Genomic DNA, 27,595 nt, shown 5'->3' with positions numbered 1-27,595 from the left:
GCATCACTTAAAAAAGATTGTTTAAAATGCCAATGTGTTTATTGAACATGTGCAAAATCAGCACCGCTTTAATGTGAAGTCCTTCAGAGCACATGAAATCATGGCGAGTCGTTTTAGTTTAGTGGAAAAATGACAGTTTTGACATAAAAGCATAGATCCATCATGGGAACAATTTCACTAAAAGACCGACTAGTTATTTTATGAAGCAGCTGGGTCAATTCATCTTCTGAGGTAAGTTAAAGGCTACACGCCGGGCTCTCAGCCGTCCGGTACCTGTCACTGCTGGGTAGCCACTCTGTCTCCATCGATACAAACACCTTCATGTTTTTGCCTGTCTGTCTGTCCTCTGCTCTCATTCAGCATCTGTTTTTCTGTTCCAGGAATGATTCTCAGATTATGGAGTGTGAGAGAGGGCTGGAAAAGAAATGAAAATGATTAAAATGCAAAGCTGCTTAAAAACACACCAAACCTCATGGTAAAATAATTCAGCATCCTTGATAAGAGGCGATGTGCAATACATGATGACAGTAGTTTGGTATCAAAATCAAAAGTGTCCTTCAATGCTGAGAATCTCTCTAAATACTGGAGAATTTATTTGTCTTTAGAGGTAATATAAAATAACCACAGATGTGTCACATCACATATACTGCAACACACACGTGCGTGCACACAAAGACACTGTGTAATAGACTGTTCTTGTGTTTCACCATCCACCTTGTAGATTTATATGGTATGAACATAATGACTTTGCTCCCAAATTACCCCACTATGCCTGTGAAATATCCAGATAATCTTTTAATGGCCCAAGTTGTCGACTGTCTTATTGCGTAGCTCATAAATCTGGGAGTGGAGAAAGCGCCCCTCAGCAGCTATGGGTCCCCTTGTCTACTTTGTGTCTGAAACTGGAGCCCTTCAAAGTGGAATGCTATCAGTGAAGAGGAAACAGTGGGTCTTTGCTCTGTCCGAGAGATTCAGTGATTTTGAAAGTCCCAGTGGTGGACTACTACTACGGCTACTACTACTAGAAAGTGTACAGAACAGAATCCATTAATGCTCCACATTTTAGGTAGGCTCAAAGTTTTACATAAATAGCCCAAAATCACACATTTTACCATCTCTACAACATGAACACCTTCTACCATTGTACGGTCAACTCGTGTACGTAAAAATTCAACAATTTATTTTTAAATGAAAAAGAGAGAAGAGCAACAGACATAAGCCCTCTCTGAGGATGGACAGACATAAATTGTATATACAGAGTAGACAGAAGTAGCAGTAGTAGAATTATATTATGCAGAATAATTAAATAAATAAATAACGTAACACATAATATTAAAGTGAGCCTATGTATTTTTTTGGAAACAGTGTATCTATGTATACTTCTTCTATGAATGTTTTCTTTGCCATAAGTGACAACAAGGGGATAATGGTAAAGGCTTAAAGAATAAGTTTGACATTTTGGATAATGTGCGTGTATTGGCACTTTTTTTGTTGCCGTAAGTTAGATAAGAATATTGATACCACTCTCAGAGCTGTACGATAAATATGAAGCTCCAGTGGTTGCCTGGCAACCTCACAATGGAAAATACATAACCCTCGTAAAAACCACAACTTTTTGGTTTGAATTTTTTGGCACTGATCAAACAAATGAGATCCGTGTTAATCAGCAAACTTTAGAGGTGCTGGTAGACGGATTCTTTTACCATTGGAAAGAGCCATGCTAGCCGTTTCCCTCCGTTTCCAGTCTTTGTGCTAAGCTAAGCTAACCAGCTGCTGGTGGTAGCTACGTATAGAGGGATATCAATCCATTTAACTGACAAGAGCTCTTCACCAAAATGTCAAACTATTCCTTTAAACTTAGTGTAACAGTAGCACAAGTGGAGGAGTGCCATTAAGTTAGCCTAGCTTAGTTAATTAAATTCATTTTTTAAAGCTTTTGAGTTAAACTTTTCATTTGCACAACAATAAATACACTGGTGCTTAAGAGAAGCGCTGTTATAGTAGCACAGTCTCATAACTATCTGGTTCTGGTGCTCATCCCCTGATGTGACCCAACCTTAGAGAGTAGAAGCACAGAGAAGTGGCCTGGAATTCTGGGGTCTCATAAATAAACAAATAAACACATTTCATACACAGAGTACTTATTCTAATTACAGCCCTGGACATGTGCTGAGCAGCCTCTAATTTCTCTCTGAGCAGAGAGACTTGCGGAGCCGTCTGCGGCAGACCAGCAGTCGGCAGATGTAATTACCACATCATCTCTTGTCCCTGGTACAGTGAGGGAGAGGGAGGGAGAGATTGATCCTAGTAAACAATAATTAGGGTTGGGGATGGTGTATTGTGGGACATCTACTCGGCGGGACAGAGTAAAGAGAGGGAAAGAGAAGGGAGAGAGGAGACAGGCAGGGATCATGGGCAGATGAAAGCCTCTGGGACAGACCCCCCCCACATCAGTGTTTCAGTTTCAATTTTTAATCATTTGTAAAACATTTTTTCAATTATTAACCTTAAAAGTTTTTGTTGTCTTTATATCTTCAAATTGCTTATTTTGTCCAACCAACAATTGTTGTAACCCCAAATATATTCAATTATCAATCATATAAAACCAAAAAGCTGCAAATCATCACATTTGACAAACTGGAATTAGTAAATCTTAGACATAAAATAACTGGTGATTACTTTTCTGCAAATTGACTTATCAGTTATTTTTGCAAGTCATTTTAGCCCTATAGCGCCATGATTAATAAATTGTGAGTTGTCCAAAAACAGAAGTGAAAAATACACAATAAAGAGATATGCAAATTTCAGTTACTAAAAAGCAGCCAACGCCTAATTGGGAAACTAATTTGAAATGTTTCACAATACAGAGAAGTCTTGGTAGTACAATATTCCTATCAGTTTTAAACAGATAAACATTAAGTTTTGTTAACATTCAGTGTTCCTCACCAAATTGTGTGCATTTCTCATAAAAACGCTGATGTTTTTGAAAAATCTGAAAACTGATTCATTTCATCCGTGTTTGCTAGCTTGTAGTCTTCTTCTACCCTGCAATTTAATGGCCCACTGCTACTTTTTTGGGCACATAATCATCACCTGCAATCAGTGGAATAGTGTGAAACCATTGGTAGGAATGTATATTGTGTGACTCGTGTCCTAAATGCTTTGCATGAGATGCACACAAAACGGGAACCCACTCATCAAAACATTGCTTTGTAGCACTACTTTTGTTCTTTTATAACATCTGACTCCAACATCAGAGTCACGCAACAGTAAATCCATAAAACAACAGAATCGCTCGGTGTTGTTTTCTCATGTGGGAAAACTGCTTTTCAAATGTTGCTGTCATTTTTTTATCCGTCATCGGTATAATATGCCTAAACTTGGCATGTAGCATTCAAGTATAGGAGTACTGGTTGGTACAAATGACAGTTGACGGTTTCTTAACAACAACAGGTGTGAGAGAATGGGGCCCTGGGGCCGCCTAGCAGGTTATTCTGGCCATGGTTAAACTCAGCTTTACGAGCTTATTTGATATTTTGATATGTTCTGCAAATTTATGACAGCCTTCAGTTAAATGTACTGGAGCAAAAACTAAAACGGTTACCTTTAAAATGTACCTCAAAAGTGTACTTATACTGTAGCAAATATTGATAATATAGATATTGTGATTTTTACAAAAATGTTAACTAAAAATCCATATATTTTTACATTTCTACACCAAGCACAGTTTATCTTCAAGCCATTCTCTGCCTTTAGGGAGTGGGGAATTACCACATTAAACCAGAGGCCTTACACAGAGCAACTGATGCTGGGAATAAGGAGTCACAGAGAAATAAGACTTTACGGGAAGGAATATATCCTATATATAGGACTGGCGAAGAACATTAAGTGTGTGTGTGTGTGTGTGTGTGTGGCATGTGTGCTGAAACTCAGACATTACAAACATGCATGCGGGAATAGTATTTCGATGATTCTTGCATTCCCGACATTCCTTCCTGTGAATTTCCAGTCAGCGTGAGGCTCACTGTTCCAGAGCTCTGACATCACAAGGGGTTTCCACTCTGCCTTCCACATTCTGCCTCCCGCTCTCTCACAATCCCACCCATATTTGGAAGTGAGAGGAAGGGAATCCCAGATGATGACTCAAAGGCTACGGCTGCCAGCGGGAATTCTCTCCACATCTGTTTTTTGTATGTGTGTGTGTATGTGTGTGCATGTTGAGTATTAATGTGTACATTACCTCCTTGAGCTGAAGATCTGCAGGGAATTCAAAATGTGGCTTTAACAGCTGAGTGAAATAACAGCCTATGCCTGTATCTATACAGGAAAAAAAGTGGCACCCTGGGTGATGTTATCTTTCTATTTATAACCTGCTTCTCTTGGCAGCCATGGCAGTTAAACAATGAATATGTATACTGTTGAAATCGGCTCTTTTTATTCTATAAATCCTAAAGATAAAGGATGAAGTGGGTAAAACACTGCCTTGGTAACGGACAGCACATGCTGGTGACATGACAGCTTGAGGCTGAGTCGATATGTAAGCTGTAACCAGTTACCCTGCATTGGACCACCACAAATGAGGCCACAGAGATAGATAGGACCATGGAGTGGTTCAATGTGCTCAGCAGAGTGTGACCAACCGTCTACCGCCTGCTGGCTGCAATAAACTCCTACCTCCACAGAGAAGTTTATTGGAATCATCTTATTTCTAACAAGAAATAGCAAGCTCAAAAATGAATTACATAGGGAAGAAGAAAGAAGAGCTCGAGGGGAGATAGACAGAATAGGCTTTGGTTGTGTTGAATTTCTCTCTGATGTATGATGGATGAAGATTTGGGTGAGAGGAAAGGTGTCTCTGACTCAGGGTCTACGAAGTCATATCAGGGCCTAAATTTAGACTCACTTTGTTCTCGTCTGCATGCTGGTGACAGAGGACTCAGCTCTCTGGGGCTGTCTGTGGTCCAGCGCATCAGAAAGGCCGCTGTTGTTCTCCCTGGCAGTCAGAAACACAGACGTTCCCTTAAGCAGCCTAAAAAGAAAGAAAGCTTTCATGGAATATTCTGTTTAGCCGCACAGACTGTTGTGTATGTATGATACTCCCAGGACCCATAAAACAAGTAATTCACAGACAATATCTCACCCACGCTCTCTTTGCCACAGACTACAGCAACATAAATCTAACGGATTTTAAGGAGGAGCCAGCGTTCAAAGGGTTTAGAGCATGTGTTGTGCAAATATGTGCAAATGGGCCTGCAAGGCAACATTTTCAAATGAACCAAAAAAAAAAAAGGAAATAAAGTAATACAAGAGACAATAAACTGAAAATGCAGAAAAAAGGTGACATGACTAAGTCAGAGAAACATTAAGCCATAAGTCATCCTGAGTAGGCTCTAGCTTTCCTCTACGTCATGCTGCTCCCCACAGAGACACTGTATTGGCAATGTTAAAAAGCTCAAGTCAACCAGCACACAAATCCCTCCTTTCCTCAACTCAGCTAATTAAAAACCTGTTAATGGGCTGTGCTGTGGGTGTTTTTAGGAGAGAGGGAAATCAACAGCTCAAAAAAGCAGATACAAACATATCAGAGGGACCCCGAAACAACAAATCAATGACACAGCTGTAGTCATCTAATGAGGATGAAAACACAAACAAGCATCCTACACATCCTCATTTGAGAATGCACATAAACAGTGCAAGAAGGAGGAACAAAAAAAAACAACTGACTCACTGAAAACCAACTGGGACACACACAGTGTCATATCCTGAGAGAGAGTGTAAGAGATGCCCTCTTCTTAGTGAAGGACATATGGACCCCCCAATCTGTTGTGTGCCAGTGTGCCAAAGGACAACTGGTCACCAAACAACCTGCAAGTGAGAGCAGAGACCTTTGGCTCTCTGGGAAGACCACCAAACCATATTTGTTTTTAAATATCAGCTAAGTGAGGAGTGGGAAGGTAAACTGTGTAAGACAAACCTCAAACGTTGCCATGTAATTGTTATCAAAGCTGTTGAGCGACCTCTAGCGTTACTTAAGAACTGCACATTAACACGACGTCACCAAGGAAAGTTCCACTGCATAAAAAAACAGGGTGAACTAAAAGTCTAAAACGCGAACTTTTTCGGTTAACTGTGAGCTTGTTTCGACGCCGGAATATTTACTTGCTTTTAAAAACGTGTTTGGTAATGCTTGTTTTAAAAAAAGATAAAGAAAATGAGACGACGGCTTGTTTTCTCCTGTGAGACGAACGCAGCAGAAACTGCTCAGAGAGAGAGGCGCCTTTTCTGAGCTCATGTTGTCAGGCAAAAAGTAGTAGCCCTAGTTCAGTAGGCCGTCACTGTTTTTAGCCCAAATAAGCATTCATTTCAGATCAGTATCAAACCACGTCAACATACATCCATTTCGTTAAGCTGAATACAACATGGCTACTAAAAAGAAGCAAACGCCCAATTTACAAAATGATAGTTGGGTTGTCATTGCTGCAGGTAGGTGAAGCAGTTTGAGCTAACTAGCTTGTACGTAGGAAACCACAGCAAAGTGATTAACGTTAGACCTTGATATCTGTCAGCTAGCTATATGCTAGCACGCCCATAACTTCAAGCCACATATCACAGGAAATAACGAGTTACTTCTATGTTAGCTAGTTATTTACTTTGTTACTACAAAATAGTCATTAGTGATTCAATTAGTATTAACTTTGCAGACTCGTCACATTGACATGCAGTTAGCCAGTGGTCATTTCCCACAGTACACAGTGATGTTCTCAATAGATTAGCTACACCTTTAACATTAGTTAATATGGATCTTACTTTTTTTTTTGGTGTCTACAGACTCTGTCATCGACACACAGAAGAACGACAGTGACCCAGCTTTTGTGAGACTGAGGAATCCCTCAACAGGTCTATCTTTTTTCTTTTATTGTAATAAATCTATTTAGGGCTGCAAATTAATTATCGTCAGGTCCATACATTGTCAGAAGATAGTAAAAAAATTCTATTTTAACTTTCCAAACCCCAAGATGACGTCTTCAAATAACTTGTTTGGTCCAAACACAAGTCAAAAACCTCAGTTTACTATCATAGCTTATGCAAATCAGCAAATATTTACATTTGAGGTGAAAATAATGAAATTTGAAGCATTTCTCTTTATAAATGTAGTTCAATGATTTTGCTCCTGTGTATATTTGACCTCTAGTAGTGCTATGGAGCTGTGTTTCTCTGAGTTGGTCCCGGTTTTATTTTTCTTGTGCAAATGTTTTAAATGCGAATGCATTTCCTTTCTGTGATTCCCTAACCAGGGGTACTTGTACCCAAGAAGGTACTTCTGCAGTTGCTAGGGGGTACTTGGAAAGATCGTAAAGTAGCTCAACTAATTTGAAAAAATAGAAATTAAGATTTGATTGAAACAATGTATCCACATATTAACATTAAATCAACAGTAACACCTGAACACGTAGGCTTCCTTTGGAACATACATTGGGAATCGATGAAGGGATACATGAGTTCATCTGACAGGGCTGGGGGTACCTCAAACCAAAAAAGTTGGGAACCACTGAGTTAGACCCCAAGGATAGACACTGTGCGCTTTGATGAGTAACACTGGATGTAAACATAACTTTTTTTGTTTACAAGACAACTTCACAGGGCACCTTTTAATCGATGATCAAATTTGTTGCAGATCAATAATGAAAATGATTGTTAGTTGCAGCACTAACAACACTGATTTAACATAAAGTATACAAATATGTACAAAATATGACAAAAGCCAAACATGAGGATGTGTATAAAATAAAAACATCATATAAGACAAGCCTTTGAGTTTTACCTGCAGTCTAATTCTGTATCTTGTAAACTGCATTTGCAGATGTGGCAGTGAACCTAACACAATTCCTCTTTTTGATCCTGCAGATGCAGCATCTCTGTATATGCTGAGTAGTGGTGATGTACAGCTGTTTGAGGTCAAAGCATTTGAAGAGGATTTCCACTCCTGGTTTGTTGGCCAAACTGTACAGAGAGGTTGGTCTCATTGATCATTACAGTGTCAACTCTAAAGCTGCCTAATCTAGTTGTAGATGCTGCTACGATAGTGGCTCACATTACCTTTAGTCCCCATTAGCAGTATTTCTCAGCTGTAGAAGAGTTTTTGCAATCAGCACTTATAGCAGCTTGGATCAACTAACAGAGCTCCAAAGACACCAAATCATCAATGGAGAAACAGCAGGTGCATTGGTCATAAAAACTGAAAAAAAAAAAAATATTTAACATGTCCAGAGGGACAGTGTCAAGCACAGACAAACATCAAGAAAGAGGAACTTCTTTTAAGTTAAAACTAACCATCAGGTCTGCGATCAACCAACAGGTTCTCATAATGCAATCTGGTATGCAATCTAATGTTGATTAAAAGTTAGTCATAAAGGTAATGCAGTTAATTTTGTGCATTTAAATATTTAGAGATGCTGCACTTTTATTCTGTAACTTTAACTGGTCTCAGCTCATCATTAGATCCGGTGTTTGAGTTTTTTACGTATTTTTTATTTTTTTTTAACAGATGGAAGACTTCTCTTTTTGACACCAATGGATCCTCTCTATCTCATTTTGCCCTATTTGATGACATCTGGCAAAGAGGTAAGAATCTGAAATCTGCATTAATCTCACATCAGTTGTTCCAGTGATGTTTTCATGCTGATCAGTGTGGTATAATGCAGTGTTGTTCTGCCCCTCGACGAACCTGCCCGAGCGAAGGGTTTGACTCCCACTAGAGCCTAATTTACAGTGTATTTTTTAAACTTAATATTTGAACTTAATATGTACTAACATTTATAAATATACAGGTAATTAAATGTATTTTGGGGCTCCAGCATGCTAATGAATTAATCTTAATCAGCCTTAGAAGGGTGAAGAGTTAATTTACATATTCATGTTGATTTAGTTACTTATCATTTTTTATACCTTTGATGAAAGTGCAAGAGTTATCATTAGATTGTGATGCTTGTGTTTATTGCGACACAGGACTCTGTGCATTATCACTAGGGATGCACGATTCAGAAAATGTCACGATTCGATTCGACAATGATTTGTAGGCTCAAGATTCGATTCAAAATTGATTTTCGATTCAAAAACGATTCTCGATTTAAAAAAACAATTCACAGTATGTAAATGTAGTTACTTTTCCCATGTTATTTCAGTACACATATACAATAAAAAAAGAAATAATAAAAAATTCTATGTTTTGAATTTGAATTCTATGAATCGATTTTGAATCGGTAGAGCTTGAATCACGATTCAAATGTGAATACATTTTTTTGCACACCCCTAATTATCACTGATTCTTATATAGCCTGACAGCATATTAAATATGATTACCTCTTTATTCAGCCTCTATTTAAAAAGTCCAGAATCTTGCAAAATTATTGTTTGCATGTTATCCATGGCTAAATAAGATCAATACATATATCTATATACATCCAGTACTGTTGAGTACATGTACTGATAGGTCCACAATGTGTTTAACTTGGCTTAGCACAAACACGCAAAGCTGGGGAAGTAGCAAGCTGAGATGTTGGATACAAATCAAAAACACTTTCTGGTTTATGTATTTTTATTACCAACAACAAAAATGACATGCAACAACAACGGGAAGCAACATTTCAAAAGCCGCGTCTTCATAATGATCTTGCCAGGTTGCAATGTAATATTTCTCCTCAAAGTCAAAGTGCCAGGTTGGTAATGGGTTTTCACCTGTGTTCTCATACAGTAGTGTGCCTGGCTACACCTGCTGGAGCTGGAGATGCTGTGCAGAAATGGCTCCATGTGTATATCTCCTAAAAGAATGTATAGTTTTAGATTTAGTTTATGCAAGTCATATAAACAAAGTCCAGCACGTATGTAAGACTGATTTTAATATTGTCAGAAGATGTTAACTCTGTACTGGAGTCTCAGCAGACGTCATCGCAGATAAAAATTAAGAGTGGTGGCCATCGCACCATATCAGTTGACACTAGGGCAGCAATATCGTGCCTCTGATATAAGTTATATCAGAGGCACAATATTGTTATGGTTATAATAACCATAGCAGTTTATCAATGAATGTAAACAGAACTTTCATAATTTCCGATTTCTAACTTATGTCATTTGTTGTTCAGGGGAAGTTCCAGCCTGTGGATCAAGTTGTGATGGATGAGGAATTCCCAGCTTGCTCAAGGCTGCTGAGCCTTACACGTTCCCTAGCCTTCCTGCACCACATTGCCGAGGAAAAAGGTGACGTTTATTTTCGAAGCTAATACTGTATATCTCAACTGTTATGCGGATTGCATTGTTTACATGCTGTGTTTCATACTTGCAGAGGTGGGAAAACTGAAGTTCCATCGATACAATCAAGAGAAGACGATGAATTGGTTGAAGAAAAAGGTACTCTAAAGAGCTCATCGCAACTATTTTATATGAAATTCAACAGTTGGTTTTACACAGAGGCATTTCATAGAAAATATATTTTATTTTTTACCTGTTGGTGTAGGTGGAGAGGACAGTCGCTATGCTCAAGGCAAGAAGTATCTCTGTGGGAGAAGGAGTCAAATCCATAACGTACATCAGAGTAAAGTCAGATTCGGACTACCATGAGGGTAAGTCGCTCCAACTTCAGCCCACTTCACTTGTTTAAGAGAAATCCCATCTTGTTACTGTGTAAAATTGTAGTCTCACCTTCCTATGAAAAGACCAGCAGCAGATAGCATGTTCACCAATAGATGGCAGTAATATCGCACCGTTTGTATCTATGGGTTATGATCCTATAAAAACATTTCCCCAATCTCAAACTATAGAAAAGTTAAAGTAGGATTATATTGTCATTGTTTATTATACAGAGGACTACCTACGCTATGCTCATGGCCTGATATCCCAGTACCTCAGTGAAGACCTGAGCAAAGCCCTGCTCGACCACTTGCAGTAAGTTCAGACATCTAACACTTGCAAGCTCTGATCATTTTAAGTGAGAAGGCAAAGTGGTGATCATGGAGACCAAGCATACATCTTATAATTCTGCTCCACAGGTTACCAGAGCTCACAAGCCCAAAGGAGACAGAACCTCCTTCCAAGGTATGTTTGTGTCTCTCTAAGATGCGAGTGAAGTCTGTATAGCTAATCCTCTTCCCTTTCTGCATACTGTCAAAACCACCGCGTATGTTTTCTGTAGTCCTCCACCTCATTTCTTAACATTGTTGCATTGTGCTTGTGTGTTTTTAATCTGGGTTGTAAGAGCTTTTTAATCAACAGTGTGGCATTATTCTAGCTCGTAGCGGTGTGTGTTTCAGTGGTAAAAAGTTTCGGTGCCCTTTGTTATAAAAAGCTTGTCTTACTTCCTCATTCGGCAGAAGCGGAAACTTTCAGACAAACCGGTGGAGGCCGGGGAGGACTACACCAAATTCAACAGTGCAGACTTTGTGCGGAAAGTGAGTGTATACAGAGCAGTCTGCCTGAATAGACCGATCAATTATTGGAGGAATCTGTGGCTTTTATTTATATCATGATGACTAATGGTCATGCCTTTGCTTTCATCTCTGGAGTCTTTTTATTTTTTTTTGAATTTTTTTTTGTTGAAGACCTTGAGTGATTGTCTTGTTTGTTGAATGCTTACTTTAAGCTTTGTCTGTAGCGTATACCAGCCGTATACACATATTTGAATTGAAGTCCATGATATGTAATGAACTTGAGGTGTTGAGTTATATTGATTTTTTTTTTTTTTTTCTCCCTTTCTTTTATTCCAGCCATCCAAGAAGATGACTGCAGCTCAGAAATCGCTGGCTAAGGTGGACAAGACTGGCATGAAGACTATGTCCTCCTTCTTCAGCCCCAAGGCCAAAGCAGAAAATAAATGAATGTTGTATAGTTTGTGGTTTTGTATATGAAACATTTGTAATAAAGAAAATGTATTTGACAAATGATTTTTATTTTAAAATTGTTTGAATGAGAAGGGGAAGAAATAATGGCAAGTAATTTAGCATTTGTATTTTAACCACATTTGTTTGTATTTTGCAAAGTATTAGCTAAGATATGGCTTTAAAGGGCAAGCTTTACCAATATTGCTTTATACTTTAGAGAATACAATTTTACAAATATCTCAAATCCCAGGCAAAAGAATCCAAAAATGTCCGTATTGCAAGATACCAAAAGGTTAAGTCACAAAATGTGTTTTATTTTATTTTCATGTCATAGGGTGAATTGACCTATTATATTTAAGACCATTTTAACTTTGTCAACAGAAAGCATAATAACCTTAGCTGGTTTTGAACTTTTCAGTCAATTCAGCCCTGGGACTTGCTTTAAAGAGCTCAATTAAATGAAACAGGCATTCCTGCAGTACAAAAGTAGGTTTATTGCTGTGAAGGACATTGTTTACTGTTGGCTTTGATACCTCGATTGAGCGCAGTCTCTCCGCAGGTCTGAATGATAAACTCTGCTCAATCTAAATGTCATACCCATAACACAATTTTATATAAGTTAATATATTTCTCTTATTTAATTCATTTCAAAAGCACATTTGAAAGAAATGCTATTAACAAATGGGTTGGTGAAAGAATTTGTATTACAGACTATGCTGCAAAAATCCTCCAAGTAATATTCTCCCATTTAATGTGGCATCCAATTGATACATATGAATCAGATATTGATGTTTATATTAATCTGAACCGGTTTAGAATGTCCCTGAAACAAATACTACTGGATAAGCCTTTTTCACAGAAGACGTTTTGTAGCAAACTAGAGAATGCTGGAAATTGGAAAGCTGACACTTGTAAGCTATAAAAGTTAAATTCTACCAATAATGTATGAAATATGTAGAATATTTAAGGTTTGTTAACCTATGGCTAATGATGGCTGAATTCCATTAGGCTGCTTCAGTTCGGTCCTGGTATTGTGCATGCTGGTTCTTTGTCACGCTGCCATGACTTACTGGGACACTCGAATAGAACGGAGACATTGTTAATATAATTAACATTTGTGGCTTTCTAACTAAGTCAAAATGTCTGCTGTGAAAAAAGAGGAATTAACTTGATGTCATCGGCTAGACAGGTTTTTTTTTTATTCATTTCTTTACATTTGCTTTATTAAAATTCCTTTCAAATATTTTATGTAAGTATTAATTGTCCAGATGGAGTTTTAGCAGAGCATGGTGTATGGCAGCAGAGTGGCAGTGCCGGTTTCAAATGTCTTATCAAGCTTCACTGCTTTTTTAATTTGGGCTTGAAGCGCAGAGTCTGGAATGCACTCTCCACCACTTTGGGCAGATGGATCGGGTTCCTCTGCAGCCGCAGTCTGCTGCTCGTGGACCCGCTCTGGCTTTTCTTCTTTGGGGTGCTTTCGTTGGCACACTCATAAACTGCTTTCGGCTTGGAGTCGTCTGCGACCCGAGGAACCCGCAAGACCCAGTTAGAGTGGAGGTCGTGTTCCGCCGAGCTGGAGGCCACTGTGGGAGTGAAGAGTAGAGAGCAGTGGAGAACCTGTTGAGGCTGAAAGCTGTTATGTTGAAACCAGTAGGACCTTAAGACCCACAATTATTTTCACTAAAGCAGCAGCCGTTTGAATGAGATTAAGAAGCTGGTGTAGATAATTAGCTGGCCCCAAAGAGCTGGGGTAATTTAGAAAGAAGTATCTTACAAATGATTGCTGGTTTTCCCAGTCCTTAACCACACATGACCTTTACCAGTCCGTTGTCAAAGTGGTGGAAGGACAGAGCAGGAAAAGCTCAAGTGTAATCAATAGCACAAATAATGGCTGCATTCAATTCAGGTGTGCCAGTTCAGCTCTGTGTTGCATGCTGACTTACTTAGACAAATTGAGCCCTCATTGACATTAACAGTGACACCTGTGCTTTTCTTGCAAAGACGAGGCAAAACGTCTGCTTTTGAAAAATAATTAAAAGTAGTGATATTTTAACAATGTTAGAAAGTCACATTACAAGGTATGGAAGTAATTGCACTACTTAAGTATCACAAATAAAGGACTTGTGAAAAGTGGCCTCTTTGAGAGTGTTATGAATTATTGATACACTAACCTGTAAGCAGCATTTGTAGCTGGTCCAGGTGGAATTACATCTTACTACAATACCGCTACAAACAACTACCACTAGTACTACTGTATATGTGTAGCCTAATATAGAGCAATTGTAACAATATATATTACTTGAACTTAACATGTAAAAACCGCAATCAAGAAGGTAACAACTGACTAATAAAAGGAGTGAAATGCACAACATTTATAAACATTAATATGTTGCGAGTTGTGTTTGTAATGAATACGTTTAACACCACACAATATATAAGTGACTAAGTAAATATGTGAAAACACCTGTGTGGGTGTACCATGGATGTGTAGGGGCTTTATGCTCAGTACTTGAGTGAATGTCCATCTCTGACCAGAACCTTAAGTCAAAATAGCAATACAGCAAATACTGTTTAGTAAAAGTCTTGCATTTAAATGATTAAGTAAAAGTCAGTAAGTAGTATCTGCAAAACATGCCTAAAGCATTATTGTCTCTTATTTTGTTGGATTATAATTGTTGATGCAGTAATGCGTAAGCAACGTTTTAATGTTTTGTATCCACTTTATAGTAGTAGGGTAGTTTATTTTGTATGTACAATCTAAATGTAGTGGACTAGAAGTTAAGTAGCATAAAATGGAAATACCAGAGTAAAGTGCAAATACATCAATCGTTTGTGTGTAAAATCTTACAATACTTGAGTAAATCTACTTAGCTGCTTTCCACCATTGTCTAACCCTAAATTAAACACAACAGTTTTCAGTGTCATAGCTATATTTAGTAGGTCCTAAATTCCAGCCTCATTACAGTTAAAGAGGATTTCAAATCACTCACCTATGAAGTCCACATCTGCGTTTCCATCATCCATATACTGTTTGCGCAGAGGTTCACTGTCGCAGTCTGCGATGACTGCATCAAAGAACTGCAAAGTGTCCTCCTCGTTGGGGACTGGAGGGGCAGAGGGTTTGGCTCTTGATATCTGTGGTTAAAAAAATGGGAGAACATTTGCCTTTGATATTGCCTGCCATGTGCTCTGGGATAGAGGATTTAAGCTTACCAGTTCTTCCTTCGTAGGCCGCGGGGGTGCAGGCTTCTTCTTGGAGGACACTGTGGCCTTGGTGTCATTACTTTTCAAGTCAATTACACTCTTTGTGTATTGCCGTCTCAAAGCCACAAGTGCTTCCAGGTACTCCAGGCAGTTCTGATTCTGCGAGTAAAGCCAAATCCTGTCCTCTTGTCTCTGATAATAGTAAAAGGTTGACTCAATGCTCACTGTACTTTTGCTCCGTTTCAAAGTTGAGCCCACGGCAGCCTGAGTTTTCTCTCCCACCACGAGCATGGAGGTGCTGCGGACCAGCCTGACAGTGCAGGCTTTGTGGTAGTCCTGTTCGGACCGAAACCCTCCACCACCACCACCACCATCCAGCCCTCTGTGTCCGTGATGGTTGGGACGGAACACATTATTAATCTTCCTGAACATTCCTCTAAACGCTGTCTTTCAAGTTTACAGACTTATCCTTAGATTCCTCAGTGTTTGTGAAGCATCTATCCATATTTGTCTATTCAAACCAGCAAATATGTCTCAGAACAAACAACAATGCCTTTAAATTTGACAGGAGCCGTTCACTATTGCTAGTCGCTGTCCAGGGTGCTGGAATTGCCAAATGGCTGCTCTCTTGTGACTTAAAAGCAAAAGCAGGTCTGAGTCTCTTGTCTAACCTGATCTCAACTCGTCTTTAATGTTATTGGGTGTTGCTAAGCAGCATTGCTGTAGCAACAGGTCGGTAACTCTACACTTTGGGCTACCATTACTACTTAGCGGCGGGCCTGTGTCAGATATCCTGACTCATATGAGACTTAGTAAACAAAATAACAGCAAGCAATCCAAGAAACTCTGGGCCTGTAGTTTCACTGCTTGTGAATGTGAATCCACCTCTCAATAAACCATGTGTTAGACGATACAGGGGATCTTAGAAAAGAACATATGATAGGTTAAACTGCGAGTGGGTTAAACAAAGACAATTTTTGAGTTTATGAAAAGGCTCAATAATAATAATAATAATAATAATCAAAATAACTAATTCACTAGTATGAACGACCTGGGAATTGTTACTAACTCCAGAAGTTATATGATGCTGACTTATGTCTAGGTTTCCTCGCCTAATTAATAATGAAACATCTTCTCTTGTGTTTCATGGGCTTCTATTGTTGGACTTCCCTGCTGCAAGCAGAGGAAGTCTGAATACAAGAGTCTTAACTGAACCGTGTCATAAATGCAGGCAAGGAAAAATCCCAGCCATAAATATAGCCTGAACGTTTCCATCACTTTCACCAGATAACTGATTTAGACCTCAGCTGTGAAAGAGATAAGATTCATACAAAAGTTTTTGCCAACAAACATTCATAGATATGTGATTAGTGCAAGCAAAACACTTGAATGCTCTCGCCTGACACACATGCTATCAAACATCTTTATCAACCACCTAGTAATATTAGGAAATACCTTAATTAACAAGTAAACCCTTAGTTGATGTTTGATAACATTTAACTAATGTTTACTATTGTATGATTAACTTTTAAGTGATGCTTATTACTGTAATAACTAATGTAAATAGCATCTTACAAACCATTAAACAATGAATCAATCAATACCTTAGTTAACATTAACATTAGTAAATGATAGACACTTTAGTTAGCGGTTATTTCCAGTTTAGGCTTATTAGTACATTAACTAATGTTAAAATTATCCAGCCTTATACTTGATGACATCGAAAGTTTGAGACTTAATTCACTAATTCCTGGCTTTGAGAGAGAGAGTAGCTCATGGTCACAAATATTGATTGAACTTTCCTAGGCCCTGGAAATAACATATTGGGAAGTAACACTCCAAGGTCTCAGGCAAATTTACTACAACAGCTGCCGCATTTATTTAAACATGCTAAAGATTGGGCATGGTTTCAAGGAATATATGATAAGTAGTAGTTACAAAACAGAGCATGAAGTCACACTTCTGCTTTTGTCTGCAGACAAAGTTTACAGGAGGAGCAAAGCTAGAAGCTCCAAACAGCAATAATTGGACTAAAAAGCTTAAATGTCCTCACAGAGAGGTAACTTAACATTTGTGGTGTGACTTATCAGAAAACGAAAACAAGAATCCGGCATCTGTCCACCTTCTGTTTTTCCGATCATTTGTATCATATTAATTATGACTTTCTTTTCTGCTTTTAACTTTACCTCAACCGCACAACTGTTTCTTTTACAAGGAAACAAAACTGCGGTGGTTTCCTTTTAAAGCATATGCTGTGTAAGAATAAAACATCTGCCATTTATTTGGCAAGAGGAAATACTAACGTAGATGTACATACATTGTTATGTAAGGCTGTAAAATAGATGTAATTTACAAAAGTAAGTAAGTAGGAACTGGAGGGAGTTATGCTAAGACTGCCTGTAACAATCCTTTGAAAATAAAAATAATATACAGTAACTGGCAGGATGTTGAGATGGAACATATTCATAATAACCCAGCTGCAGCATTATGTTAGAAATGGGAAGAAAGAGAACGTATCTTACATTCACACTTCCTCTTGGGCTGGTACAAAACAACCCTCGCACATGAATGCACTCTTATTCATGTAGACCTTGAATCAAATACAGTATACACATTTGATAGGGTGTATCGATAGAACATGCGATGTTTTTAAGAAGTGTTTTTCTCTACCGTAATAAAGCATGTGGAAGAACACCCTAAGGCGAAAGCTGACAAAGAGACTGTGATTCTGGTACAAGGTAGGAAGATGTTTGCTACAGAAGAGTGTGATTTATCTTTATGATTGTTATGAGTTAAGGTGCAGGTGCTTTCATTAAATCTTTTTCTGTTTTGGGGATCAATATGTTGACCTCCTTACCCACAGAACTCGAAATGGATCATGAATAGGATACTTTTACTCAGCTGAAACAGCTTTTAAGGAATAGGGGAGGGATAAGTGATGCAGTCATGAATTATCTGGTGTTTGTCATATCATTTTATTGTAATTCTATTGTATTATGTTTTGAGCTTTTGTGTTTTATTTGTATTTTTTGTTGAGTTTTGTGTATTCTTATTGTAAACTATCTAAAGCACTAAATGCTGTGAAACAGTAGCCTATGTATTATTGTTCCATGCTATATACAGTATGTATCCCTATATTAAGAATAAACATTAAATGAATAGATACATCTATGCTGACAGTTGTATCTTATACACGTTGAATATATGAATGTGCTCTTTGTTGCAGTCATGCTTTGCGAAGGCAGATTGTTGAGCATGACCTATGGTGACTTGGAGGAGCTGGATCCCCTTCCTCCTAAGAAAGCTCCCCAGAGTTCTTATGGGCTGCAGAGAGCAGCTGCTTCCCTGGTGCCAGGCTCCATCAGACACACTCCACTCGTTCATCACAATTCCCCTGAGCTGACAGGTTGTACGGACGACAGGAGCAATTCAGTGGAGTTGTACAATTCTCCGCTGCAGTTCTTGGATCTCCACGGAGCCCAAACAGGCAGACAGAGCTCTCCGGAGATAGAGATCCCAGCTCAGGCTCACTCAGTTGGTGATGCCCCTTTCTTGGTTCCCTCCTTTTGTCATAGCATCTGCTTTAATTACAGCGACCTCCATATTGGAGGCGACCAGGTGCTGCCTCTCTCAACCAATGATGGTGAGCTCCGGCTCGGTACTGACGCCCAGGCTGTAGGCCCTTTCCTCCATTCCTGTGATGTCCCCTCAGCAGTGGAGGATTCTCTCCCAGGACAGACATCTCAGGGTGGACTTTTGCATCCACTGAGGGGGAGTTCAAATCGCTGGAGACTGGGGAGTGCCCGTGATCGGAGCTTTTTGCTCCAGGGGCGTGAAGGTCCATTCTCCAACTCTCTTCTAAATCACTATCTGGAGCAGAAACTCTTGGATTTGTACCAGCAATACATGATGGAGAACATGGCCAGGCAAGGGGCCCCTGGTTCGGATTCAGACCAAGGCCCCATTTGCCCTCTGCTGGGCTCAGAGCTGGTCCTGACCAGCCTAGACCAGATCACTCTGCAGCTGAGTCGGGAGGGGAACCTGGAGGCCGGCCTGGCCAAAGACATGGTCCTCAGCTGCCTGCTGCGGGTGGCTGGTGACATGCAGTCAAGTGAGATCAGCACTCCCTTTCTACAAATTTCAAATGAGGCATCCAGGGAGCAGCTCACAGATAATAAAGAGGAGCAACCCCAGTGTCACGAAACTCACTCATCCTATTCTCCCTCTCATTTTAGTTTTCTTTCCAAATAAGATGAAACTGATAAACTGAATTTCATGTTTTTCTTTTATAAGCTGTGGAAAGTGGGGCTGTGCAATTAATCAAAATTTAATCGTGATTATGATTTTGGCTCCCAATGATCAGAAAAACAGAATAATCGAAAAAAACAATTTAGCTCATTTTGTTGCAAGTAAACTGAAAAAATAAAGTTTAAATAGCAAAAGTATTTAGGCAAATTTCACAGTTGTGTTTTTTTTTTTTTTTTTACTGTTGATTTATTTAACTTTTTTCACTGTTTTTTAAGTTCAATAATTGCAACATCTTTCCAGAAGTCAATGAGTAATCGTGTTAAATTATTGTGATTTCAATATTGACCAAAATAATCGTGATTATATTTTTTTCCATAATCTAGCAGCCCTAGTGGAAAGGATGGTGTTGAAAGCAAATTTTGTATGTGGTTAATAATTACCTGAATATTCTGCTGTATAGTATGCAGTAATGCAAATGGTGTATGTTCATGTGGTATGCTGTTGTTGCTGCAGTTTTCACTTTCTAAAGGACAATAAAGACAGGAACTGAAAATTGAAACCAAGAATGTTGTTTTTACATTCATCCTTTTCCTGTTTAAATTTAAGATGTGTGTTATCATTTTGTGATATTACAACTAGATTGGAAGCTTGTTTCAATATACAACTTATACAAGTGGCATGTGGAAATTTGAAACCCTCAGTGCACATACACTGAATAATTATTTTTCCGTTAAGTAGGAGACATCTTGTGTCCATTAGTTAAGCTTTTGATATATTTAATAAAAGTGTGAAGGAATATGTGCTTGTAAATTTTTTTTTAACCAGGATGTTTTTGTAGGGAAAAAAACATCTCAGACACAAATTATAAATTAAAGCCTCTTAAAACATGTCTGGAGTGGCTCTTTAAGTATTTGTTTTACATACAGTACAAAGCCCAATGCAATCAGTTGATATAGGGCACTTAAACAAATAGTATAAAATGCCAAATCAGTTGCTTATAAAAGATATATTCCACAAATGTAAACACGTTGGTCATTGATGTTTATTCCCATGCTCTACTGCAAATCTGCAGTTTAATAAACGTTCACAAGGGGGAAGCATTATCACCTAACTTATTAACTCCAAGGACTTTGACGCACACCTTCTACTCCTCTATTTTCTTTTATTCCTCCCATCCTCTACACTGTCTACCCCCCTACCTCACCCAACATCCATCCATCCAGCTAATGCTTCCTATCATCTGCACCCTGCTAATCTATGATGTCATCAGGACTGGGTTGTAAATCTGTAGCACGCAGGCAGTCGGGCACTGACACCAAATTTAACACTGTGTCTGATACGGATTCCTCTACGTTGTAAACAAAATACAAGCTTGAGATAAGGTTATCTACACTGCATGATTTATTTTGGGAAAATATTGCGCAGGCACGAATGCGAAACTCATTGCAGCAGGGCTGCAAACCGATAGATTTGCACACTTAAAGAGACGTGTTATTTCCCTCTATTCAAAGTGATTCGAAAGACCCGCGACTTCATTCCAGCTCAGTGCAGCCGTGGACTTCTGAGCCAGTGTTTGATCAGCTTCCTTGTTTCCTGTCCAAACAGAGAGCCACAGGAGGAAACTGTGTTTACTGAGCTGAGCGCCGCAGTCGGAGCCCTGTGAAGTCTCAAGGCCGCAGAGACACATGTTTGGTATTTCTTCTTCTATCCGGATTTGAACATTCCAGGTACAAGGAACCGAATCCTTACAGACCTAAACAAAAACAAGCTCACATACAAATATGATTTACCCGGTGCCAAGACCAGCAGTGTGAGCACATTAAAACTGATTTCCACAGACCCTGGGAACATTAAAAACAGACCTCTTGTTCAAGCAGAGGTTAAGAATTGTTTACAGGGCTGGAGGTAAGCACACACACACACACACACACACACACACACACACACACACACACACACACACACACACACACACACACACACACACACACACACACACACACACACACACACACACACACACACACATTAACAAACTGTCAACTTGTCAAAAGCTTAACAAATAATTCAATAGGTTTTACTTATTTGGGTGCAAATACAGCATAAATAGAAGGGGCAAAGATTTTATTTTTATTTTCTGTAATTAGTAGTACTTTTTCTCTTAAAGAAAAAGTGAAACTAAGGTCAAAGAATGAAGTAGAGGCCATGAAATGAGAGCAGGTACAGAGACGGATAAAACGAACGGTAAGCTGTAGCGATTTAAAAAACGGAAGAAAAAAACCCATACTTCTCTTATGGTCTAGCGATGAAACTAACAGGGAGGTGGTAGTGTTGGAGCGTCTTTCACAGGTTCATAAAGTAATTTCCTTGTCACAAAGAGCTTTTAACATGGAGGGCGGTAAAGGCAAGGCCACAAGATTTCATATCAAAGCCAAGGTCCCAGATACACTCTCACTATTGTGGCTTTAATGCTCTGTAACACTCTGTGGCTTGCCTTTATTTAAAAAGCTTTCAGTTTGAAGCGCTGTTAATTGGAACAGTCATATACTGTTTACTTATATTTTTCCTTCTTTGTGACGGTTTGGTTCAAAAACCTTTATCACAAATTTTTCAAGGTCTATTGATAGTCAATATCCTTTCGCGTTCCCGGATTAGACATGGACACACACACAGATATTTCCTTTTTTTTTTTATTAATTATTATTTAAATTAGTTTGCCACACACACACACACACACACACACACACACACACACACACACACACACACACACACACACACACACACACACACACACACACACACACACACACACACACACACACACACACACACACACACACACACACACACACACACACACACAGGTTGAAACATTTCAGGCTGCAGTTAGTGTGTCAAGGCACCTAATTCAATTAGGTCCAGAAGCTGAGCTCTTCCTCCTAATTTCTTGGATGGCCTTGAGCAAATGTGTTTTTTGTTTCTCTTCAGATTACATCTACTGGAATGACCTAATGTCCAAGGGGAACATTTACCTGATTGACACTGGGACACGTAGGTGGTGGAACGGGAGAACACACATTTCCCGGTCAGTTAGCCGCCCAAGGTTGCAGGGAGCCTGCAGCAGCGCGGCTGACCTCGGCTAAGCTAGAGCAGACAGAGAAAGACCTTGAGAGACAGCGGGGCAGCAGGATCTGGCGCTCAAAGAGCGGCGGAACATAATGTGATAATGCATGACTATATATCACAGCGCACAGTACCCACGTGAATGTGGATTGCGACTGGACGGAAAAACTGATTTTTATCCACTCACATGTTTAGTCTTCTTTACTAGATAACACTATGAACACTAAGTTGATTTGTGGACCTTGTTGGTCATATATGCTTCTGCAAAGTAGGTAATGCATGGGTGGGAAACGCCGTTCTCATGGTCTTCTTCTATGTAATCACTAATGGATTATGGTTATTATTATTAGCCCTGACCCCATTTTCTGGAGCTTGTAACATACTTGTTCTTTTATCTCTTATTATTGTCTCTCATTTGTATCTCTCTTTGTCCCCTTTTCATATCATTATGCAACAAATGTCTTTGTTACAAGACCTTTATGGATGAATTTGACTTAATTCTTTACATCCACATCTGGATGCTTTGGGGAACATCATGTTTATTTTTTTTTTTTTTTTTTTAAAATGTAAATATTTTTACAGATCAATTATTAAACCAGTTTTTCAATTTCACATTTTGATGCATTTGTTGACCCTTTAAACTGCCAGAAAACTCCAAGTCCACTGCAATTCTCAGTTCTTTAAAATCAGAAGACTTTTCTGTTTGACGCTGCCTTTTGTTGAATCAAGTATTTGTTCTTTTTTACACTGCACTGTAACATTAATTTTTGTCTTTTATACCTCTTATTCTATTTGAGCTTGTTTTTATTTTCTATTCTCTTTAATTAGTTTTTAATTGCTTTTTAATGTTTTATATAAAGCACTTTGAATTGCCTTGTTGCTGAAATGTGCTATATAAATACATTTTCTTTGCCTTTACAATAACATTTTATAATAACTCTCACATGCAAGTGAAGTTTACCATGCTGTCTTAACATTGTAATACTGTATAAAAAGAGGCACATATGGAGTCAAATAGTAAAGTGAAGTTAGTGTTTGGAATTGAAAAGTCAATCCCATGCTCCTCCAGCCACATGTCAAAGTGTCCCTGAGCACTGGACCCCAACATGCTCCCCCGATGCTATTAGCTGTCCACAGCTCCTAATACTTAGGATGGGTTAAACTGCAGAAATACAATTTCACTACATTGTACTCTGTGTATGTGACAATTAGGAATGTTTTTTCAAAAAGGTAACCTACCGAGGGACAAAATTGAGCTATGGGCCTCTATTGGTCCCCCATGTCTCCCACCCTCTATGCATTGTGTATGCATTAGTTTGTGGTTTGATTATGTATATATTTATTTATTTAGGAATATGCAAAATGTAAGCACATTATATACTGAAATAATGCAGAACTTGAAACTTGATTTTAACTTGGAGCCTCTCTACAAAACATTAGGCTTTAAAAAGGTGCTGTAGGTAGGATTGTGAAGATCCAGGACTTAGCCAAAGAATTTGAACATCGACAACTTCTCAGTCCCTCCCTCCCCTTTCTGCTGAAGCCCAAACGGTCTCCTAAACCCCTCCCCCCACAAGGGAGAATGAATGCGTATGCATGAGCAGTGATTGACAGGCAGTTAGTTTTTTAAGTATTACCTACTGCATCTTTAAGGTGTCACCCTAAGGATCCTATCAGAGCCTTTGGGCTGCCCAGTTGGTAATCCAGCCTTAACTGCTGGGAGGCAGTTTCAATTTATTATTTCCTGTAAAGAAATTATTCTGTCACTGTTTGGGAAATGTATAGTATGTATATATATGATGATCCTTTCTGTTAAAGTCTGGCTTGATTGATCCAAAGAAAACAGTGTTAAGACGCATATAAGACAAACAAGTATGATGCCTGCCCAGGTAGCTCAGCAACAGAGTGTCTCCTATAAACAGGAAGTTCAACAAGCTCAATAGCGGAGGCCTTGGCAAAAGAAAACATGTATAGAAAGCAAAACCTGGAATAAAGGAGGCAGAATGATGTGCCAAAGCAATTTATCTAGTTAAGCAAGGGCAATAAATGAATTTGAAAGATAAAAAGAAAGAAGCGTAATTGGGGAAAAAAACTTAAGAATTAATAAAAGAATCTCGGATGAGATTCACACGGGTGAAATATGACATGCTTTAAATCAGTTGCCATAGTTGAATGCTTTGTTTAGACAAACAACGCTCACAAGCCTCACATCATTGGTACAACTTGAATCTGACCTTGTGTTATTAAGGGCCAGTACTCCACGGTTTTGTATGTGAAGCTCACTGTGCAGAGTAAAGACAGATAATTCCAGGTAGAATATCTGAAACTAAATCTGTATGCACATTGAAATAGCAGCTGAGGCTAAACAGCAAGGCTAGAAAGTTTGGATACACCCCCTGCTCGTGGATTTGTAGCCAACTATGAGGGAAGCCAGGCTGGCAAGGTTACTTCTGAATCAGCTCAAATAGGCACTAGCTGAAAAGAAAAAAAAGCTGCTAATTGTGGAAAAAAACAATTGACAAAAATATAAGAAGCTCTATGCTGGTGTAGCTTTGGAAGTGTACATGTAACTATGTCATACCGACATATTCCTTTATGTCACCCATATTCCATAACGATGAACGCTCCTGTTCAGGCTTTACCAAATGCCTTTTTTTCCCTTTTCTTTTTTTACATTTAAAGCTTTTATTGAGCTTTTGCGAATGAAACTTTGTGTCGGTTAGTCTTTCCACTGTTCCGACAATCACCAACTCTGGTTTAGTCAAAATAAAACCTTAATTCACAGAGTAAAATGTGAAAATATGCTGCAGGCTCTACACGCTGTTTTTCCCCGTTGTCGCTCCGCTGTTGCCATTGCCCACTGAGCAGCTTGCCTCTCACCCGTTCTTTGGAGGCAGATCATTAAATTGGCTAAATAAAAGGACAAAAATTGCCCCAAAGAAAACTTGTGTGTACTCAGCCAATTGCCGATATTTCCGTCCAACTGCCCAGCATTCAAATGATTTAGAATTTGAATGTCAACGTTATGAATGAAGCTTTGAACTCTTCAGTACAGCCCTCATGAGCACTGAACAGTAGTTTATTTCGAGTCAATCCCACATGTCCTGCTGCCAGAAATATTCACTAGCACACTAAATCAGCAGTTGAAAACAGTCCCCAACAAATACGCTATTTACTCAAAGAATATTTGCTAAAAACTACAGTGCCAGGCTGTTTTAGGAAATTACTCAGCCTTTATAATTTATTTTTTTAAAGAAAACTTCACGTAAAGGTCACAAAATATTGAAAGGCAGACTTCTGCATTGCTGGTTTTGGTCTTTACATGGAATGTGTTGACAGTAAGGAAAATTTTGAATATCGCCAGCCTTAGCCTTTAACTCTCTATACACAGTTGGAGTAGGTACGTTCTCTCACTTTCCTCAAGTATTATTCATCCAAAACATTAAGGTGTAAAATAGTGGTATTCAGAACACTTATGTAAATGTTGCAATACTGCAATAACAAAATATTCCATCTCAAGCAGAAAGTCAAGCATTTAAAACAGAAAAAACAACAAAATGTGTTTAAGTATAAAACTTACTCAAGCTGTCATCATCATGATGGAAGTATTAAAGTATTGATGCCTCAATGTGTAATAAGCATTGTAAGCTGGTTGAGGTGGAGCTAATTTCAACTACTCTTTGGTTTAATCTTAAGCAATGCATCATGTTTCACGAGTTTACTGTATATTTTTTGTATGTAGAAACATTTATCTGCAAAGCAACTACAGAATCAGACAGTAATGGAGCAAAAATTATTATTAAAGAACAAAATTATATTTCCCTCTGAAATGTAGTGGAGTAGAAGTATTGTATAAGTAGGACAAGATAATTTGTCTGAAAATTTGTCTGAAAGCGATTTCTGAGGTTTTCAGGGGAGTAATTTCACAGCTTCAATTACAAAGAAGAAAGTTTAATACTTTCAGGTTGATGTATTAAAAGATAGAAAACATTGCATTTTCAAGGATATTTAAGTCAGACAGCATGATTCATTGCCTGCCAACAAATCCCTTACAGAAGTATAAGATATGGGTTTGTTGTTGCTCAAGGTGCGCAAGTCTCAAATGAAGGACACCTCACTGACAAATTTAATGAGAATTTTTAGGGATGGGAATGAAAATGAGTTGCTGCATTTCACCACTCAAAGACAAAAGACCAGTCAAACTTCTTTTTATCCTTTATTCTTATTTTAAATGTTTGTTTAAACCATCAATGCCTTTTCTCACACCTTGGTCTTGACAATATGTGAGCCCTTCCCCGGTATTCCACTCACCCCCTCATCCTCACCTCCTCCCACGGCTCTTCCTGGCACGCTGACATTGTTATTAGTGTCATAATTTACCTCCTTATGCAAACATGACCCTGTCCTCGATATGCTATAAGGCAAAAATATTCATACTGTAGTCACATAAGGGACATAAATTATTGCTCCACAGCTACAGTAGTTCATATTTCACTCAGTAGCCTTTCCACACATCACATCACACACGCACCGATGTATGTGTGTCTTACATGTGTTGTCAGTAATGGCTATACATATGGAAAAGCAACATTATTTTATAGTGTAACATATATTATTTTTATTTATATTTAGATAAGATAAATAGATCGGCATGGACAAGCAGAGATAAAAGGAAAGGGAAAGAGAGGAATCAAGGCAGGGATATGGGATATGTATAAAAAGGAGTCAGGTGAGGCAATCTGCATTTTAATCGCAGTTATGTCTAAATGCATTTTTACGATGCTACTGTCGAAAATCCTTTGCGACTTGCTGGGGACGGCCCGTGTGAGATAATGGGAATGAAGGTGTGTTTTGCCAAAGTGAACATGGTCTTACGTGGTGAGGAGACTGAATGAAGTGAACCCAGCAGAGTGGCACTGGGGGACTATTGTGCTGTATGGATTCGGTAGCACATGCACACTCATGGGGCTTGACCTTGGCAGCTTCTCCCTCTTCTCCTCCCTCCTCCGTACATGTTAATCCCCCCAGGGTCCCACTCAACCTTGGCTAATTAGCTCACGTCCCAGTGGCATATGTTCAACACAATTTATCCACAACAAGGACATTACAACTGCAGTGTCCCGCCTCTGCCTCTTGCTCACTTTCTC

At 38.8% G+C, this 27,595-nt stretch overlaps 3 protein-coding genes and 1 long non-coding RNA gene across 4 annotated transcripts; 2 read left to right on the top strand and 2 right to left on the bottom strand.

Moving 5' to 3' along the window:
- Positions 1 to 69: 69 nt before the first annotated feature.
- Positions 70 to 6,950, bottom strand: LOC114564058 (uncharacterized). The gene is made up of 3 exons (XR_003693722.1): positions 6,808 to 6,950; positions 4,904 to 5,029; positions 70 to 414 (listed from the first exon to the last, which is right to left on the bottom strand). It is a non-coding gene; the product is annotated as an uncharacterized LOC114564058 (long non-coding RNA).
- Positions 6,040 to 11,933, top strand: rnaseh2b (ribonuclease H2, subunit B). The gene is made up of 11 exons (XM_028591203.1): positions 6,040 to 6,483; positions 6,829 to 6,897; positions 7,906 to 8,013; positions 8,546 to 8,622; positions 10,140 to 10,254; positions 10,340 to 10,404; positions 10,511 to 10,616; positions 10,857 to 10,938; positions 11,043 to 11,088; positions 11,364 to 11,441; positions 11,757 to 11,933. The coding sequence occupies exons 1-11, from the start codon at positions 6,420 to 6,422 to the stop codon at positions 11,865 to 11,867; spliced, it is 921 nt and encodes a 306-aa protein (XP_028447004.1). The 5' UTR covers positions 6,040 to 6,419; the 3' UTR covers positions 11,868 to 11,933.
- Positions 11,934 to 13,131: 1,198 nt separating this feature from the next.
- Positions 13,132 to 16,022, bottom strand: c9h13orf42 (chromosome 9 C13orf42 homolog). Its single transcript, XM_028591920.1, has 3 exons — positions 15,084 to 16,022; positions 14,861 to 15,005; positions 13,132 to 13,453 (listed from the first exon to the last, which is right to left on the bottom strand). Exons 1-3 carry the CDS (start codon positions 15,504 to 15,506, stop codon positions 13,209 to 13,211), a joined length of 813 nt encoding a protein of 270 aa, XP_028447721.1. The 5' UTR covers positions 15,507 to 16,022; the 3' UTR covers positions 13,132 to 13,208.
- Positions 16,023 to 17,628: 1,606 nt separating this feature from the next.
- Positions 17,629 to 19,529, top strand: LOC114564525 (uncharacterized protein CXorf21). The gene is made up of 2 exons (XM_028591918.1): positions 17,629 to 17,812; positions 18,301 to 19,529. The coding sequence occupies exon 2, from the start codon at positions 18,303 to 18,305 to the stop codon at positions 19,323 to 19,325; it is 1,023 nt and encodes a 340-aa protein (XP_028447719.1). The 5' UTR covers positions 17,629 to 17,812; positions 18,301 to 18,302; the 3' UTR covers positions 19,326 to 19,529.
- The last annotated feature ends 8,066 nt before the right edge of the window (positions 19,530 to 27,595 follow it).

The sequence above is a fragment of the Perca flavescens genome, chromosome 11, assembly GCF_004354835.1.
Source record: "Perca flavescens isolate YP-PL-M2 chromosome 11, PFLA_1.0, whole genome shotgun sequence".
NCBI lineage: Eukaryota > Metazoa > Chordata > Actinopteri > Perciformes > Percidae > Perca > Perca flavescens.
The sequence above is the reverse complement of the archived record's forward strand: the minus strand, read 5'-3'. Positions and strand labels throughout refer to the sequence as shown.